General features: G+C 38.9%; 1 protein-coding gene across 3 annotated transcripts in view; it reads right to left on the bottom strand.

The window, feature by feature from the left end:
* Positions 1-4,166: 4,166 nt before the first annotated feature.
* Positions 4,167-20,755, bottom strand: part of pde6d (phosphodiesterase 6D, cGMP-specific, rod, delta) — a 58,785-nt gene continuing 42,196 nt past the window's right edge. For 2 of the 3 annotated variants that reach the window (XM_008408162.3, XM_008408163.3), the window contains exons 4-5: positions 19,279-19,384; positions 16,139-17,650 (exon numbers count right to left, since the gene is read on the bottom strand). In XM_008408162.3, the coding sequence (XP_008406384.1) occupies positions 17,569-17,650; positions 19,279-19,384 (188 nt within the window). In that variant the 3' untranslated portion in view covers positions 16,139-17,568. Of the gene's footprint in view, positions 4,561-6,741; positions 7,934-16,138; positions 17,651-19,278; positions 19,385-20,755 lie in introns of those variants that run through there. The other variant, XR_014087405.1, reaches the window with a different exon arrangement.

Genomic DNA, 20,755 nt, shown 5'->3' with positions numbered 1-20,755 from the left:
TCCACCACTCCACTCAGCGTTATGTGTTTAGCAGCACAATGACGTATCAGCGCATTTAATCGATCATAACACGCTTTTTTGTTACTGGAAACCATATTCAAACATCTATCAAAGCTACATTTATAAACTATTGTATTTTTAAAGTATGTTTTTAATAGATAGTTCAGCATATTTAAATATGCTTAGTGGCTATAACAATAGAATAGGAATGGAATATTCTGATATTGATGTATGTTGAGCATATTAAAAAGCACACACCCGTTCATAATTTATTTAATAAATTATTTAGTAATATCAATACATATTTATATAACTATACAAACAGATGACTAATAATGACACAAATAACGATAAATACTGAATAATATATATTGGATACATATCTATATACATTTATGTATGTATGTATGTATATGCAAACATACATATAGATATGTTTTTCAGCCGACGAGTTCTAGCTTCAGAGAGATTCAGCAGCTGAGATTGAGTCCAAAATCCGATGTGAGATTCATCCATGCTGCAGTGAATCGTCTCTCTTTATAGATTCTCCCTCTTCTTCCTCACATCGTGTCTTTAGGAAACTTTCAAAACAAAAACGGAAAATTTGGGATGCATCTTACTTTTGACTGTGAAAAAATTACATATAAATAATAGTCTTTACCACCTGTGTAAACTTTGCTGGTGAATGTTATATTTACGATATATAATATAATGATATAATGTTTATAATATGTGTTACATTGCTTCATTTCTAATGTAGGCTCTTGTGTCAGATAATCTAAGCCAATGTTGGAGAATAATACATTTTTTTAGATTTACGGAATCTCAGTTAGCCTTGGTATTACACCAAGCACTTTAGCTGTTATGTCGCCAGTGGACATAAATACATCCATCCATTTTCTTGCACCCTTGTCCCTTAATGGGGTCGGGAGGGTTGCTGGTGCCCATCTCCAGCTAACGTTTCGGGCGAGAGGCGGGGAACACCCTGGACAGGTCGCCAGTCTGTCGCAGGGCAACACAAAGACACACAGGACACACAACCATGCACACACACATTCATACCTAGGGCAAATTTGGAGAGGCCAATTAACCTAACAGTCATGTTTTTGGACTGTGGGAGGAAACCGGAATACCCGGAGAAAACCCACGCATGCACAGGGAGAACATGCAAACTCCATGCAGAAAGACCCCAGGCCTGGAATCGAACCCAGAACCTTCTTGCTGCAAGGCAACAGCTCTACCAACTGCCCGACATAAATACAGTAAAGTAATATTCTAATCACAATATATACACAATAATATGTCCATCTTACTTGTGAAATGTTGTCTGTGGAGCCTCACATCAATAGTCCATCGATCAGAACAACAATATCCCTCAGTGCTGAGGCATCTTCTGCTGTTTTGGTTCAGCAAAGTAGGAGGGACGACCTCTCCAAGATGGCCGCCGTATTTCCTGCGCCGGAGCAGCCAATGCGGGGTCTGCTCTTACTATGTCTATGATTAACAGGCTTCTTCTTCTTCTTCTTCTTCTTCTTCTTCTTTTGAATTTATTGGTGGCTGGCAACCAACATAAGGTGCATTTACCGCCACCTACCAGACTGGAGTGTCGTCATCAGTGATCTCAGAGGGAATTTAACATACCTCCAATACTTATACTATTGGATACATATCTATATGTATGTATGTGTACGATGTGCAAATTCACATCTCAACGCACTCATTAAATACATGTATAAATGCATGAGCATACACCAGCATATAGACACATTCACATATTCTAAATACGATTAATTAACCCAGTGTTATTTAAAAACCTACTTGTAAAAAATAAAAACATAATTTGATTCATTTCCTAAAAGATTAATCATAGACAGTCCTATATTCTTTCTGCTTAGTAATGTCTTTAAAAGCTGACGTTCCTCTGAGTATTTATCACATTCTAATAAGACATGATCCACTGTTTCCATCTGATTGAAAAAAAAATTACAAGCTCTCTAAAATTACAAGCTCTCTAAAGAGAGAACTATCAAGTCCAGAATGCCCAATTCCAAGTCGAGTCATAGCTACTTCCTCTTTCCGCCATCCACTCAAACAATTATTACCTCCCACAATCTTTTGAATTGCATATAACTGTCTTCCATTATCATGATTATCCAATTGCTCCTGCCAAATCTTAATGATTTCTTTTTGAATAATAGATTTCCCCTCACCTTTACTCAAAGGAATATTTAAATTAACAATTTCTGACTTGAAGGTCTGCTTAGCTAGAATATCGACTTCCTCTTTTCCTTCTATACCTGCATGAGCAGGAATCCAGACAAATCGAACAAAACATTTCTTATGTAGATGAACTAATAATTGGTATATAGTTAATATTAAATCTAATCTGCAAGATTTGCCAGATTTTATACTTAATAATGCCACTTGACTATTTGATGCTATTAAAAATTTACTTTCTTCCCTAATGTCATTATCAGGCAACCATTCTAGGCTAATACAATGTCTGATTATTCAACTGTAAAAACAGCAAAATGATCAGCTGCTCTCCTCTTAATCAAGACTTTATGGTGTTGGATATTCACTGTCACCCCAGTTCTACCACTATTTGGATCTTTAGATCCATCTGTATATATAACTATATTGTCCTTATATCTTTCAAAATACCTATTAACCCATTCTGGAGTCTTTCCCTTATTAAGAATTTTCCTCAATTGAAGATCAACTTCTGGAGATATAAATAACCATTGTTTAATTTCAGATTGAGGAACTGTAACACTATACAGGAGCATAGTTTAACCAAGATTTTTAGCTTTTATGTTCCCAATCCATCCAAAACTATTACAATTCAATTTATGATGTTCCCAACAGTCCTGCAGCACCATCTTAGCTGGATGATTATACTTATGTCCTTGTAGGTTCACCCAATACATATACATTAGTTTCAACCTTCTTAATCTTAAAGGAAGCTCACCAGTTTCTACTTGTAAAGCAGCTAAAGACGGGCTGGCGACATGTCCAGGGTGACCCCGCCTCTCGCCCAGAATGTTAGCTGGAGATAGGCACCAGCACCCCTCCCGACCCCACTAAGGGACAAGGGTGTAAGAAAATGGATGGATGGATGGATGGATGGAAGCAGCTAAAGATGATGTTCTGAAAGCTCCACAACAAATTCTCAATCTTTGTGTTTGCTCACTATCGAGTTTTCTCAAATGGCTGTCAGCAACTGCCATATATGCTATACCCATAATCCAGAGTAGATCTCATGAGAACCTGATAGACTCCCAACAGTGCACTTCTTGAAGCTCCCCATTCCTGTCCAAAGAGACACCTTAACAAATTATTCACTTTTTTACATTTATTTTGAACTGATTCTATTTGATGTTTCCAAGTTAAACTTTCATCAAAGATGACACCTAAAAACTTCAGTTTTCACTTGTTCAAGCTTTTGTTTATAAAGGTTCAATTTAACTTCCTTATGTCTTCTATAAAAACAAATAACTTGAGTCTTTGCAATTGATATCCTAAATCCCCATTTATTAGCCCAACCTTCCACTTTCAAAATGGCATCTTGCATCTTTATCTGCAAATACACCAGATTATGTCCCCGCACCCACAGAGCCCCATCATCTGCAAATAAAGATTTGCCTATACTACTATCTATCTCATCAAAAATGTCATTAATCATAATATTAAAAAGAATTTGGCTACACACACTACCTTGAGGAGGACCATTCTCAACAGAATACCTAGTAGAGAAATTCACCACAACCCTAACTTCCATTTCTCTACCAAACAAAAAATCCAAAACCCAATTATAAATCTTACCTCCTATACCAAGTTTCTTTCTGGATTTTCAATAATCCTTCTTTCCATAACATAACATAAGCCTTTTCTATATGAAAGAACACAGCTATAACTAACTCTTTATTTGTTTGAGCTTTTCTCATCACTGACTCGAAACATAGTACCGCATCCATCGTATTTCTCCCTTTACGAAAACCACTCTGAAAAGGACAGAATTTATTTTTCTCTCAATAAAATATGAAAACCTATCTGTAACAATCCTCTCCATTATTTTCCCTAATTGAGATGTAAGAGCTATAGCAGGCCTATGTAGAGACCACTAAAGGGGCAGGTGCTCAAAAAAAAGGGCCCATTCAACCGTATTATAGGACAGAATATTAAAGCCTTTCAGCTTTCAAAGTTTAATAAACAATGATAAATTACAAAATTATGACATGTACAATCAAAGCTTACGAACATCTCCATATAGAGCATAACACTATGCATATGTAGATATTTTATTAGTAATTTCTTTCTGCATTTTGTTATAGGAAAGTATTGCAATATTCAAACCCGCAATTTAGCAAGATATGTAAATCAGAGCTGGACCACCAGACATATTTTGTCTTTACAGAATTACACTATTAAAAATATAAATAAGGGCACAATGCAACCTTTTAGTGACTGTAATCTATAAAAAGAGCTGCCTGTTTGCTGCAGTGGAGATGAAGACGGTCCATTCAGGAAAGCAGAGCTGCATCAAACTTTAATGTGGAACTGCAGAAAAAAGAAAAAAACAAAAGCAAACATTGAATTGTTAATGTATGCCACCATGAGAAAAGCCTACCGAGTTTTGCTTAAAAAAACGTTTTTAAACATTTAAATCCCATTTGTCTCATGAAGTGAATTTTTTTTGCAAAACAAACTTATTTGCACTTGGCAGAAATATTTTCTTAATATTGAAAGTTTTTGTTTGACTCAAAGTTTTGCTTGTGATTCTCACATGATGTCGTGGGCAGGGCCTAAAATCACAACAAAAGATTTCTGATGTGTGCAAATAAATGTTTGTTTGGCAAATAACTTTTTATGTTCACAAGACAAAAATTAGTATCTGATGGCCATATTTCGCCCATCAGATACCGTTCCCCTTGTTTAACAGCGGGGGAACCCTATCTGATGGCCATATTTTGCCCATCAGATAGTGTTCCCCTTGTTTTACAGCGGGGGGAACCCTATCTGATGGCCATATTTCGCCCATCAGATGGTGTTCCCCTTGTTTAACAGCGGGGGGAACCCTATCTGATGGCCATATTTCGCCCATCAGATACCGTTTCCCTTGTTTTACAGCGGGGGAACCCTATCTGATGGCCATATTTCGCCCATCAGATGGTGTTCCCCTTGTTTAACAGCGGGGGGAACCCTATCTGATGGCCATATTTCGCCCATCAGATACCGTTTCCCTTGTTTTACAGCGGGGGAACCCTATCTGATGGCCATATTTTGCCCATCAGATAGTGTTCCCCTTGTTTTACAGCGGGGGAACCCTATCTGATGGCCATATTTTGCCCATCAGATAGTGTTCCCCTTGTTTTACAGCGGGGGAACCCTATCTGATGGCCATATTTTGCCCATCAGATACTGTTCCCCTTGTTTAATAGCGGGTGAACCCTATCTGATGGTCATATTTCGCCCATCAGATACCGTTCCCCTTGTTTAACAGCGGGGGAACCCTATCTGATGGCCATATTTTGCCCATCAGATACTGTTCCCCTTGTTTTACAGCGGGGGAACCCTATCTGATGGCCATATTTTGCCCATCAGATACTGTTCCCCTTGTTTAACAGCGGGGGAACCCTATCTGATGACCATATTTCGCCCATCAGATACCGTTCCCCTTCATTAACAGTGGGGGAACCCTATCTGATGGTCATATTTTCCCATCAGATACCATTCCCCTTGTTTTACAGCGGGGGAACCCTATCTGATGGCCATATTTCGCCCATCAGATACCGTTCCCCTTGTTTAACAGCGGGGGAACCCTATCTGATGGCCATATTTCGCCCATCAGATACCGTTCCCCTTGTTTAACAGCGGGGGAACCCTATCTGATGGCCATATTTCGCCCATCAGATACCGTTCCCCTTCATTAACAGTGGGGGAACCCTATCTGATGGCCATATTTTGCCCATCAGATACCGTTCCCCTTCATTAACAGCGGGGGAACCCTATTTGATGGCCATATTTTGCCCATCAGATACTGTTCCCCTTGTTTAACAGCGGGGGAACCCTATCTGATGACCATATTTCGCCCATCAGATACCGTTCCCCTTCATTAACAGTGGGGGAACCCTATCTGATGGTCATATTTTGCCCATCAGATACCGTTCCCCTTGTTTTACAGCGGGGGAACCCTATCTGATGGCCATATTTTGCCCATCAGATACCGTTTCCCTTGTTTAACAGTGGGGGAACCCACTGATGGTCATATTTTGCAAATCAGATACCATTCCCCTTGTTTTACAGCGGGGGAACCCACTGATGGTCATATTTTGCCCATCAGATACCGTTCCCCTTGCAGCACCAGGCTCCGTCCACCTGTCACGTGAATGTTTGCGCTAGGACTTCGCCGTCCTACACGGACTTTTGTGCACCATTTTTTACCTGTTAGAGTCTAAAATTTACAGGGTTTTTCTGTGCGCGCAATGACTCTCAGTCACTCGCCACTTTTACATCACTAGAAAGAGGAATAAAAGAAATTAATAAATAGATAAAAAAGTAAAGATAAAACCAGGGGTGAAAGTAGTTTTAAATTCTTGGGGGTACTATGACAAAAAAATAAATAAATAAAATAAAAAAAAAATATATATATATATATATATATATATATATATATATCACAGCAAAGGTAAAGAAAGGTAAAACAATCCGAACAGGTGATCAACTCAAAACCACTCGTACCCTTTTGCTTTCTCTCTCTCTCTGTCACACCCGTTGCCATGGCAACCTCCGGCGCTCCACAAACTGACCTGAGATTATGTTAGAAATATAACATTCAATCCGTTACGATATTAGGTTTGTCACATGACATCATTGTTAGTTTTAATGTATTCAATTCAGAATATTCAGCATTACTTTGTTAACTCATTCGAATAGTTGACCCATTTGTGAATTTTGATTTAACCTCTTTTATATTTAGCTGAAGCCCAAAACTGAAACATTTCTCAATAGATTATATTAACTCACAATTTGTAGATTAGATTATTTCCATGCATCTCCCCGTTTCTGTATTGAAACACTTAGTGTTTCGGTACAGAAACTCCTAAGAAACCCACTCAAATCATTTAGCCCAAATTTTCTTTCATTGCTAAGTATAACAGTTGGATTTAATTTAAACATGGTGTTTACACCTCAGTGAAAGAATTGAATATTTGATTGACAATATGTGCAGCAAACCCATAATTTGGTTCAGTAATTTTACGTAGAATAAAGTGTCGTAGGATTTAAAATGGAGTCCAAATAAACCTAAATCATTACTTAAATAGGAGTCCTTATATTTATAGCCACTGTAATTTGACCCAACTAGACTATCCTCTCTTGTATTTTAAATGTGGTTGGTTATGCTTTTGTAAATCAGGAAATTAACTATTTTTACCGTACTTTTATCCTTTTTCAATTGTTGTCATGCTGGAGGAGAAAAACACATTAGCCAAATGTTGGACAATCAGAGTTATAATCATTCAGGCAAACAAAATATTTCTGTAACCTGCAGAGAGTTCTAACACCCTCCTGCATCGGGCCTTCACTTGTACCGTTAAACTTATCCTGGTGATCAGATAGCAGAGGTCAGAATGCCAAGGCAGTAGACCATGAATGTGCTGTAACTAAACTAAGGTGAGAAAAAGTGGCATCACACAATTCGAAAATTCAAGAAAAACCATTAAAAACTAACAAGTTTTGTTGGCAGCCATTTTTTCTGCACAGCGGGACTGAATGCTGCCCTGAACAGCTTCTGATGGGGCAAATGGAACATCACATGTAAAGTCAGGCTGAGACTCAGAGGCGGTCCTGCTTGTCTGTTGCCATGGTTGGTCCTGGGTTCTTCGCCTCTGGTCATGTGGCCTGGGCTCCAGGACCTGGGGTTCCACTCAGTCTACAGGTTGGAGACAAAATTCAGAAAATTTTTTAACATTTTGTCTGAATTGTTCTCCATGTCCCCTTTGGGGCTCCGTAGAATTTAAAGTACTTTTAACCAAAATGTTCTCAATGATAACAATTACATCCAACTGTAACTTTATACAATTAAAATTAGAGGTGATGCAGGAAACTCGATCTGAAAATAAACATGGCATAGATATTGATTGAAGTTATTAAATTTTAAATGACCAATTGTTAATTTAGTAAGAGCTTCTATATAACTCTGTATTTCAGTCATGCAGGAAGGAACAGTATAAGAGCTCAGTGAATAACTTACAACGTACCAATGTCAAATGACTAAATTCATAATTAACCGTATCTTTAAACCGACTAGGAATTAGAGTTTATTTCTTCTTCACCCCCTGTTGATACAATTTAAAAATTTGAAAGCGATTTTGCATTTACTTTTCTCCAAAACTAAAATTTTACAGGGTGTGTTGCAAGTTTTCCAAATCATCCATCTAGAATTGAAAGACTATCAGACGTTTTAAATGTAAAGTTTTATCAGAAATGTTTTATCTTTATTAGGTTTTATCAGAAATGTTTTATGTTTATCATTTATCATTTCCCTCTTTTGTTTTCGTATGTATATAGAAAATAAACATTTCTGACAACATTTTTAATATCAGAAATATTTTTCAGAGACTCTTTTTCTGTACATTTTCTTTAAATGTCCAACTGAAACTGTACTGCAAAGGCCAAAGGTTTTATTATTTTAAGGAGTTCAGATCAGAATTTGGATTGCTTTCCTAAAAGGCCATGTCAATGTTTATTTTGAACTGACAAAAGAAAAATTGATCACATTTTTCTTTTGTGGCAGAGGAGCAAAAAATGTAGACAAAGATTATGCAGTACTGTAAGATGTCATTACGTTTCAAATCAAATGTTCTGTTGGACTTGAATTTATGTATCAATTCAATCAAAATTTAAAGCACACAAGTGTTGTGAGCCAGTTGTTGTCCAATCAGTTTGTTTTTACATAATCAATTACTATATCAATTTTAAGTTTATCATGTCCAATTTGTGCCTTTCTACCAAGACACACATGTGTCTTGGTAGAAAGCAGCAATTAGTTCAGTTAGTAAGTTAGTTAGTTATTAGAAAATAAAAACAACAATAATATTAATAAAAATGAAAATAAAATAAAACATGTCAAACTCAATGAAAACAGTCTCGTAATAAATGCTCTCTGGTTTTAAACCAAAGCTGAAATGTGATTACTCCTTTTAGAACATATTATTTCCCATTTTGACGTAAGGTAACCGAATTATCTAGATTTAGAATCATTAATTGTCTTTGAGACAAGAATATTTTGTAATCAATGTAATTGAATCTGGAGCTGTTTCATAATCACCCTTTGAATCAAACACATACTCATATTTATTTACCAATTCTGTTCCCTCTTTAGACATTTTAAGGTGACCAAGTTTCAAATGAAAAGAAATCCTGTTTTTGATAAGAGATATTGATTAGTCCATGATAAAGTTAAAGTCAGCTATGAACCTCAATTTTTCAAATTTCATTAAGTTTAAATTTAAACCCGTCTACAGCTTAGCCGAATTTCAAAATCTTCAACACATCAGATGTCACTGTATTTTGTTTATAATTTTTCCTGTTATGTAATTTCATTCATCCTTCAAACAGTTAATTTTATTACATGTGAAAATAGTGAATTGGGCCGGATTAGTTTAGTTTCAATCAGTTTTCCCTTAGTGTCATTTATTCCTTCCAGCCAGTATTTCCCCGAGGGTTGTCTGTTTAACAGGTCGCCTCCTTTCTTCTGCACCAGTTATTCTATCCCTTTTTTTCCCTTCTTTCTCCCTTATTTTGATATTCATCATGCTTTGCCAAATAAGTTATTAATGCTTCTATTTGCTCACTGAGCGTAATCCATGTCCTGGTGTCCCACTTTGGATCGTATTTTTCCTTTTCAAGTTCACCCGCCATCTGTTTAGGCTCAAAATTTAGACTCAGAAATCACCTCTTCTCTATTTTTTTTTTTTTATTTTTTTTTGCAGTTTTGCTCACACGGCGGCGAAGAAATCAAACACAGCAGAAAATCAAACCCAGCAGACAAAATCAAAAACCTCCCACAGATTATAATTTCCCAATGTTGGCCATGGTTTTAAAACACATTGCAATAAACAGAAAAGAGTACATTTAAACGCATAATGTCTGCTTCAGCGGCAGAAGCTTACACACACACACAGCTGACAGATACATAGAAATGGATCCACGATTTTCAGCTCCTATTTTTGTCCTCTTTTAACTCTTATTATTTCACTTATTACTCTACAGGGGATCAGATCGAGATCAACCTTATCTCATTCTTCATCTCTTGTTTTTTTTTTCCTGTGGTGGACCCTCTCAACACTTTTGTGTTTCTTGAGTAAGTCTCAGATTGGCTAACGTGTTCTTTTCCGAGGGCAGTACTCCCCGAGGATAAAACCGACAAAATAGCCTTAACCTTCCCCGCGTCTGGCAGAAGGGGGGGACAGCCAGCTCCCACTGCAAGCCAATCAACCTTTTATTTTGACTCTTAACAACTTAACGTTTATATTTTAACTCTTAACTTTACTCCTGTGAACCACTTGAAAACATTTAGACAGACCAGTCAGAAGCAGTACGAACAACAACTTAGACAACTCAGTGACAAGCAGATAAACCTGGTAAACAGTACAGACAACGGCTGATAACTGAAATTTATACAGACCTGAGAAACAGTACAATGGTGTATATTAAGGAATAAGTGTCCTTAACTTTCATGTGGGCCCCACACCAGAGTACTGTTCCCGAAAGTCTGCACCTGAACGGCCAGTCCAATCTCCGCTCATGTCAACACAAAACCATCCTCTGCTACCAACTGTTGGGAATGGAAATCCCGATCGATGAATCATAATTTGTATCGACACATGGAGCATAAAATCAGCCAAGAAAAGCATTAAGACTTTACTTATTTTATTCACTTTCAGCGCCGAAAGGAGATGCTTTTACCATCACATTCGAGAAGAGTTTCTAAAAAAGTCTGTGCAGCGTCTGAGGAGAAGGAGGGCAGCTGATTATATGGACTGAAGACACTCCCTGAAATCACACCATGTCTCTGTGGCCTGGGAAAACGTTTTTTTCATGAGAAATGGATCTTGGTGTCCAACAGAATCAAACATGTAACTCTTTACTATGGGCCCTTTGTCTAACAGCATGTGACTCTTTCTCGAATATGGAGGAATAAATGGTCGGACATCATAACTCATATACCCCACAAACACTTTGTCTGGCAGACTTTCCTCTTCAAATTTTAACATGATAGAAAAACTATCACTTCTCTCTCCATTTTTATTTCTTTTCAATCGCTTGGCTTCAACTACTTTTCCTCCTGAAACATTTGATTTGATCTCATCAACTGGCACATCAGGTGGAATACCCGAAATAACTTGGCGTACATACTTCTTGTCATCCAAAATTCTCCCTCTCACATTCTCACCAAGGACTCTTTTTATATTCAGTGCCCTTTTTGTTTAACATCATTACAAATAATCAATAAAGATCCGTCTCTTAATACCTTAACAAATTTCACCATTCCAACCAGTGAATTGATTTTTTTAGTAAGTTTTACTGGATTCCACTTACCAAGTGACACACCCTCTTTGACAAACTTCTATTCTAAATTCCGTCACTGTAACCGTTTCTCCTTCAGCCTCGGAAACAGATGATTCTATTTGTTGTCTTGATTTTTTCCGTTTATGCTTAGATTTTTGAGCATGCCATATTTTTTCATTTTCCACGCCATCACCACCCTCTTCCATTTCTGCAAAATCACTTCCTAACACATCATTTCCCTCTAACATCCTTCTAACCATTCACAGCCTGGTCGTGCCTCACTGCCCGACCTCCCCTGATTAACAGGCTTCTGCAGCACTTGATGGTCATGCAATAATTTGAATCAGCTGTTCTGGAATAGAGGCACTTCTAAAACATGCAGAGCAGGGGGGCAGTGAGGACCAGGGTTGAGAAACACTGCCTTACTTGGTCCAAAACCAGACTGGTGCCAGCTCTCGAGGAACCTCAACAGGAGCATTTTCTTCACTCCTGCCAGCAGAAAATGACATCATGGAGGTTACTGAAACTAGAAGGCAGCTCCTGTCCTGGATCTAGCCCAGGGGTGGGTAACTCCAGGCCTCGCGGGCCGGTCTCCTGCAACTTTTAGATGTGTCTCAACTTCAACACACCTGAGTCAAATAATGAGGTCGTTACCAAGACTCTGTCTGGAGAACTTGACTGCATTTAGGAGGTGATTCAGCTGTTGGATTCAAATGTGTTCAGCCATTGAGGACCAGGATTGCCCACCCCTGAAGCCTGTCACTGAGTTCCTCATATGGACTTTGGAACTGCAGTGGAATACAATACATAGCTGGTTCTGGTCTTTACTCCAGATGCATAATGGTAAAGTATAGTGATGGGTCCAGCAACACCGACGCATCAAGCCCATAGACCAGAGGTCCCCAAACTTTTTCCTGTGAGGGCCACATAACTTTTCCCTTCTCTGGTGGGGTCCGGAGTCAGTTTGTAACAGAAAAGTGTGACGATTGCTGGACTGCCTAAATGTAAAAATATATTGTTTTCCAGAAAGCACAATCAAATAACATTCTCTGGGTTTTTCACAGAACAAGTCAGGAAATAAATAATAACACTATTAATGAAATAAATAATAACCAAATAACCCTCTCTGGGTTCTTCACAGAAAAAAAATCCAGGAAGAATTATAGTCCGCATTTTCCGAACTATGAGCCGCACTGGACTATAAACCACAACCCCAAATTTTTTATTTTTTTTATTTTTTTAACCAATAAACATACACATAAAAGCCGCAGATATCTCTGCCGCTCCAGGTTTTCCACAACGATGCAGCAGCTGCAGAGGGGGGCGGACACCCAAAATTTGAGTAATAACAGGTCAATTGAATATCACATTTATTAGGTTGAAAAAGAAAAAGTTGCCAAAATTAGATTTAAAAGAACTGATTACGGTAGTTTCCGAACGGTAACGGTAACAGTAAAAGTGCTGATCCTTCGTGTTGCTACTAGCATGTGCTAAATCAGTGGTCCACCTTTTTATTACCGCGGACCGGTCAAGACTTGGAAATTTTGTTGCGGCCCGGGAGGGAGAGGGGGAAGCGGAGGGGGAATGAACAGTCAGATAAGGCTTCTATGTTGGTGTTCCCACTAAATGCTGAATATGCCCCATTTGGGTCGTCTTGGCCCTTTTATCGTAGCCTGTGGAGTTTTCCCTGACTGGGAACGAGAATACAACCTGCTGAATGTGACTGGTAGCCAATCAGAAAGCGCGGTGACGTAAGAACAGAGGGGAATCCTAAACAGCTGACATATGAGCGACGGAGAGTCCGGTGGATATCGGAGATGATATGTGGAAATGTTTATCTGAAGGTCATTATTATGTTTATTCAGTTAAAAATGTTAACTATAAAAAAACATTCACCTCCAAATCATAGTGCAGCAAAGCGGCTGCTCGTCGTCTTTTATCCACCGCCTTTTCTTTGTGTTACTTCTTTTATCTCTAAAATGACTCCACAAACTATCACTATTGCTTCTACATCGTCATCCGTGTTTGGTTGTTCTAAATTCCCGCTATGTTGGGGGGTTTACTTGATTATCCTCTGGAATCGGGATGTTCGTGACTAGAATCGGTTCGTGTTGCTCCTGCCTTGGACACACAAACCGATCGAACCTGTTGGACTTTTATCAGCTCTGTGGTCACAGAGGTTTGGAGAATCGGGCGATAATTCTTAAATCTTTCCGTCTACACCAGACTTGGGCAGCTCTCTGACTCTGGTCGCTATGGTAACGTTTATCCCTTCAAAATAACAGAAGCACCACAAAAATGAACATTTTACTTTCGTGAAAATTTTAACTCACTTTAATGACTAACGGAGCCCTGAGCTTGTTTCTCTGCAACGAGACGGTCCCATCGGGGACTGATGAGAGACAATGACACCCGAAGTGTTGCTTATATCCACAGCCTGCTTGGTCTCTATGTGGTGAAACAGCTTGAAACTTCATTGCCTCATTAGCAGCCGGTCGCCGCATGTCACGCAGAGCGGCTTGTAATGTGGGACTCACCTACCGGTCCGGGATAAATCCATTCTCCTGTCTCTTCTCTGGGCCTTTTCCGCTTTGCAAAGAAACTTTTCAAAGACATCTGATTTGTTTCTTACTCATTTTGCTGCTTGTGGGCTCAGTGTTGGCGCGCAAGTAACCAGACATCCAATGATTCACTTGCTAAAGAGCCCCCTGGTGGTTGAAGAAAAATCCACATATAAACGGCTTATAGTCCGGAAAATACGGTAAATGAAAAAAAAAATCTGAATGCTCTCTGGTATTGTTCAGGGGGCCGGACCAAATGTGGAGGCGGGCCGGATCCGGGCCGCGGGCCGTAGTTTGGGGACCCCTGCCATAGACCAACACCCGTGTCGGTGCGCGGTATTGGTTTCAGCAAGTCATGTGACCAATACAGGAACTGTTTCGAAATGACACTGGATGCCAAACTGTGTTTATAAGGAAGCGAATCTGTCAAAAGCATTTGCCAAATAAATTCTTGATCTTTTACATTGTCATCTATGGAGCAGCTTCAAAGGAAATGTTTCCTAAGTGGGACCATTTTGATCCTATATTGGAAAATAAATTTGTTTTCATTTTTGTCATTTCATCTGGTTCTTGTCAGTTTCTACTTAATCTATCTGAACCCAAATTCAGCTGAAACTGACTTTTAGTTTACTTTTATAGTATGTTCTGCAGGTTAAGTGTCGCATATGTTTGACTAAACTGTCTTATTTAAATAAATCCACCTTTTCGATGCTGAGGCATTATGAGGCCAGGCATGAGAATGAAGTCTCAGATTCACCTAGATAAACTCGGATATGCAGCCATTCTACAAATTACTCAGTTGCTTTTTATAAATTATTTCATATACAGTGAACCCTCGCTGTAACGCGGTTCACTTTTCACGGTTTCGCTGCTTCGCAGATTTTTTTGTGCAGTTTTTTTCCCCACAGTGTTCTTAGTCCTAATTGACCATATGATTGTTAAAAACAGTCTCCGCGCTACCTGAGTGCCAATAACGTTACGGTGTTTAATACAGATTGGTCATTCAGGAGATGGAAACTGAAACTATCAATGTCTGCTGGAAAAAAAAAAAAACTGGCCAGAGGCAGAACAAAACCCGACCGGAGGCTCGTTTGATGAGATCCGTTGGTCTTCCGTAGATACAGCTGTGAATCTGGCGGGGCAGGTTGGAGGAGAAGCTTTAATGACATGACTCCGGATCACATTAATGCCCGATAGATGCACACGCACATCCGCTGACCTGAAAACAGGTTTTGATCTTTGGTTTCAATGTAGAGTATTTAATTATGCTGTGTAATAACTGTAAAAAAATAAAGGTAACTACTTCACGGATTTCGCCTCACGGGTTATTTTCGTAACGCAACCCCTAAGAAAAACAAGGGTTCTCTGTAAATGTAATGTTTACTTAATTTTTTTCTATACCAGAAGTTTTGTCAAAAAAGCTTAACAGGCTTAATTTCAAAAAGTTTTAAAAACTTTTTTAAAAATAAAAATATGTGGGAAAACAGTCCATGCATTCTCATTCCAAACACATTAACTTAAATTTTTACTTTATGGTACATGTTCACATTCTTTATTGACTCTATATCAAATATATTTTAATTGTAACTGAAGATATGACATAATACAACATATAAAATTCAATAAAATACAAAGACTTAAATCTTATTGTATAGACTTGGTCATCAAATCACTATAAATTTTGGTAAGTAAAAACATTGCAAGTAGAATTGGAAGGTGGATCGGACCCAAAATTAGAATTCAGCTATGCCAGAACTTTTTTGAGTCAATGTTCTTTTTTCAGGCCATTACTGCTCCTCTGTCTCAGGACAGCAAACTGGCTGATCTGAGAAACAGCCAGTTTGCAACTTCTCATTAGAAACCTGAGACATAAGAATTCGGTTTGACTGTCTGAAGGGAGGAACTGGTCAGATTATCAGTTTCCTTTTTATAGGTTTAATAGGCTCTACTGGCCTTTATTTGAGAGAGGTCAGACAGTAAAGTGGGTAATGAGAAAGAGGGGAGACAATTTAAAACATTTAATTCAGAGAACAACACAGTAAGGAACAAACACACAAATTATGTTATTACAACATTGTATGACTTTAATTGATAAATCCTGTCATATTAAAACACATGGCTATTTTATACAGCTCTTCCAAAAGCTAAGAAAAACAAAAACACAGTGAATTGATTCAATATCCAAATCTAGCCAGAATGTAGAGAGTCGGGCTGCAGACAGGACATTAACAGCTGGTACCATCTGATGAAAGAAGACATAGCTAGATACAAAAACAAGCCGATGAATTATCTACATCTGACAAATTAAGAAGTTTAACCTCTGAATCAAGCTGATCTTTGACATTAAAGCAAAGGGGCAAAATAACTGCAAAAAAACTACTGGTTTGCTGGTGGACGTCACAAACTACCTTCCAAGAACATCTCAACAGTATGTAAGGTTAACTCGAGACAGTCCAGATAATTCAGTGCTTTGTATGTTTGACTGTGTTACAAGCTGATTCTCTGAAACCTACAACTATTGTAGTGTATAAGTGCTATCAGAAGTGTGCCTCCCCTCCAGAAGCAGCCCAGAGACGGGCGTCCTCTTCAGAACAAACCCTGACCCGGGACCAGTCCCCTGCATGTTCTCCAGACAGTTTCGATGCTCAGATCAGGACTGCTGTCTCTCCATCTGTCAGTCTCCATTGGCGCCTCAGAGATTTGGTGTACACACAGGGGAGAAGGTGGGTAGTGACACAGATTCCCCCTTCAGTAGTGGACAAACAGGTGCTAAGTAAGCAGTGACTGATTTATCACAAGAGTGAGTTTGGTGAACAAAGCCCAGCAGGTACAGAGCCACTAGTTCTAATCAATACAACATGGAAACATAAGAGCTGTTGCCCTCTTCTGGAGGTAATGGAGGACAGCTTTAAGAAAAATGAGAATGTGTGTCTTATACCGAGTTGTGTAGTACATTGTGTATGTGTGTGTGTTTAGAATGTAATCCAAGAACTGAACTCATCTTGGCCTTGCCTTCATAGTTTAGGCTAATTTTAATGGAATGGATGTCAGCTTTGAACTAGAACTAGAAAATATTTGGAACATTTTCTATGACTTTCTCTTCAACATAAAGGCAGATGTCTGCCACTGTGTTCCTGAGTAAATGCTCATTTTTATTCATAGCTTGACCTGAATTAGTGGTCCTGCAGATCAAGCAAAGGATTAGAATCAGGGATTTCTTTTTCTTCCTAATTTCTCTTCTCCAAAAAGAAAATGGAACACAACACAAAGTTCACTTAAGTGATGGCGGCAGCACAGAGGGCTCAGCCTAAACATGCTGATCCATGACTGTATAACAGGTGATGGCCGCAGACTGTAGCTAACTTCCATGGTTTATTTCTAGATCTTGGCAGGACATCAGCAGGTTGGAAGGTCAGAGTTCAAGGCTCAGATGTCAGATGTAGAAAAGCCGAACCCTGGAAGTACTCACATGAAGATCATTGTCGTAGAATTTTGTCTCTATGATCACATTACCACTGAAACACAAGACATCAAAGTGTAAATGAGATCTGTCTGCTCAAAGAAAATCAAAGCTTTATTTGCACAGCAGCGAGCTGACTAATAACTTGGTTCTCCTGGTTTCAGATCCAACCACTGTTGGTACAGATCTCCATGCAGGTGTGGCAGTGCGCCAGGTTTCATGGACCTCCTTGTTATTAAAAATCTCTTCTAACCCATTTTAATTAAACAATTCAAAAATCTTTAGCATGAAGGCAATGTTTTGAGTCCTGGTGCTGTCTCCGTCTCAGACATGATGGACTCAAGACCACACCTGCAACATCCTTGGCTTTTAATGTAGCTTGCCAGGCGTGAATGTTGCTCACGCCTGGCAACATTCACGCCTGAATGTTGCCAGGCGTGAGAGTCCTGGCAACATTCAAATGCAACTGATAACCTGACCCCCATGTACTGAGGATAAAAAAGTGAGAGGGAGGAGAGAATATGAGAAAAAACATTTTTCCTTCTGTGTAGAACAATGAAAGAAAGAACCGCAGGTGGAGTTAAGTCCTCCACCTGTTGCCTCCACTAGCTCTGCCTGCAGCTAATGCTAAGTCGGCTAACGTTTAGCTGGATGTCTACATTCTGCAGAGTTTTCCGTTTTGTCTCTTTAACTTGTTACCAGCTCTGCAGATTTATTGGCCAGGTAGTTTACATAAATGTTTGGCTTCATCTATATGTTGTGGCAAAGCAGGTTTGTGAAAAAATTTGGCCCCAGTTAGTCTGGAGTCCTGTTATAGATCTTAATCTGCCTCTCTTCTTACTCTGATAGAGGGTAAATCTGGACTTGTCAGATCACATGACCTTTTGACATTGGTCTAGAGTCCAATCTTAAGGTTTCCATGAAGAATGAAGATTTTTTTCTCCAGATAGCCTCACCTATTAGTGGTTTTCTTATGGCTGTTCATCACAATCTCTTGAGTTCCCTTCACATTGTACATGTAGAAATGCTCTTACTTTAACTATCAAACATTGAACTTTATTCTACTGTTGTTCTTTGATTTGATGCCATCAAGCATTTAAAAGTCATCACCGGTTGCGGTTCCGGTTTCAAGATATTTTTCAGACCACATTTCTTCTTCATAAACGATGTTTCCTCACTATCCTTCCTGTCTTTAATCGTACGTTGGACGGTTCTGAACCCAAGTTTATTTGTTTCTGCATCTCCTTAAATGTTTCCTCTGCTTGATGCCAGTGATTCCTTCTTAAACAGACAAACATCCTTTCCATAACCACAGGATGAATCCTTCTACATGGTTGTTTAAGAAATGAGAAGCTAATGTTCGATTAAATAACTTACTGCAGTTGGAAGACAGTTTTCTGTGCAGTAATTATCCAATAGTAGGCTCTTAACTATTTGCTCAATTGAATTCAAGTGGTGACTTTTTTTGGCCAGGTAGGGTATCTTAGTGTAAATTGGAGAGAGATGAAAAGAGAAACAGATTTAAATAAAAAGGAAAGATGTAATTCTGTCTCCAAAGCAAAAAACAAATACCATAATCATTTACATAGTAGTAAAATTCAAAAGGCATAAACACAACATGATGTTATTCAAAATGAGTGATGTCTGAACTGAAACAGAAAGGAGAGAAGGCAGCTGTCTTACGTTAAGACATTGGCTGGCATCATCTGGGACTCAGGAGCTGCTTCTATCAGAGACTGCCATGTGTTGGTGGAGTTTGGGATGACGAAACCAAATTCAAAGAACCATTCTGCACACAGAGAGAAAATCCCACAGAGCTCCATCATCCCTTCATTAACAGTAACAATCCCACAGATTACAGCAGTCATTAACAGTGTTAATGCTCCATAAAGCCTGTTCTTGCATCTACTGGAAACCAGCAACATAACATGTTGTGATGTGGATACCATGGCGGCCCCAGGGCCCTCCTGGAACATCACTCCCAGCAGCGAGTCCCTGTGGACCAGCTTCCAACACGCAGACACGGCCAGCTAATTTCAGTTCACTCAGCCTCCTCCAGCCTTCCTTTAGTCACCTCATGCTTCTGGAGTTCTTTCCCCTGGATTACACCAGGCTGCTTCATTTACTATTACATGTGGTAGCAGTTGCATACATTTGCTTATATTTTGCAGTTAACATTTCTGGGTATAAATGGCAGCTATAATGCAAAAGCCCACTGAACAGAAATTACTAACTGGGTGTTTGTACTTTCTAAAACTGAGTCTCCCTGGAAAGCCGTCAGGATTTGGTGGAGCAGCACTAGCCAAAACCATCTGTGATCCAGTATGAAACGGTATCACAGCACTTTTGAATTATAATAATCAGAATACCTGGATTTTTTTCGTTGTTTTAAAAGGTTTACGTCAACCTGCTTTTCCCCATCGATACGCTTCCCGACTGCCCCACACCATATGGGATAAAAAAAAAGAAAAAAGAAAAAAAAAACTCTGAAACAGGAGAACCTGGACGTAAAACGAAGCAACAAACTAGATGTGAATCAGTATCAGAGAATCTGGCCATGAACAGTGAAAAATCAATACAAGTATCAAATCTGGTGAAACACATGACGATTAAGCGGTGCAGCAGGTGAATGACATGATAAGCAGGGGTGAAAGTAGGCGGGTACGGTATTGCGTACCCCTAAAAGATTTAGCGGGTGTACGCAGTACCTGCAAGAGAGGGGAGCGGCTGTCTGTTGTAAAAAAAAAATCAATGGGTGCATGTGCAGCCACTAATCAGCCGAGACTGATTAGTTTTTCAAGAACAATTTAAAACACAACTTAATCAGTTAATAAATAGCTTTTTATCCCCATTTCATAATATTTCTGAACTGTTTGTGCTTTACTAGAGCAGGGGTGCAATACGTCAATCTCAGCCTCTGACTCCTTCTCAAAACATTCGTAACTAAGAACAAAAAAAAAATCAACAAGGTGTTCATATTAATGACCCAACAAAAATAATAATCTCAGTAATTATTGTTTCTACAAGGTGTTGCGCAAATCTGTGCGTTTCGGTTCCAGTACCAAAATAACGAGCGGAGCAGGAGTTTAAAATTAACTAATCAACCACCGCTGTGTTCAGGGGAGTACTTATTAATCATTGCAAACTAAATATCAAGCCT

This window comes from Poecilia reticulata, chromosome 4 (assembly GCF_904066995.2).
Source record: "Poecilia reticulata chromosome 4, P_reticulata-male-v2, whole genome shotgun sequence".
Classification (NCBI taxonomy): Eukaryota; Metazoa; Chordata; class Actinopteri; order Cyprinodontiformes; family Poeciliidae; genus Poecilia; species Poecilia reticulata.
This window is presented reverse-complemented; position numbering and strand designations above follow the sequence as displayed.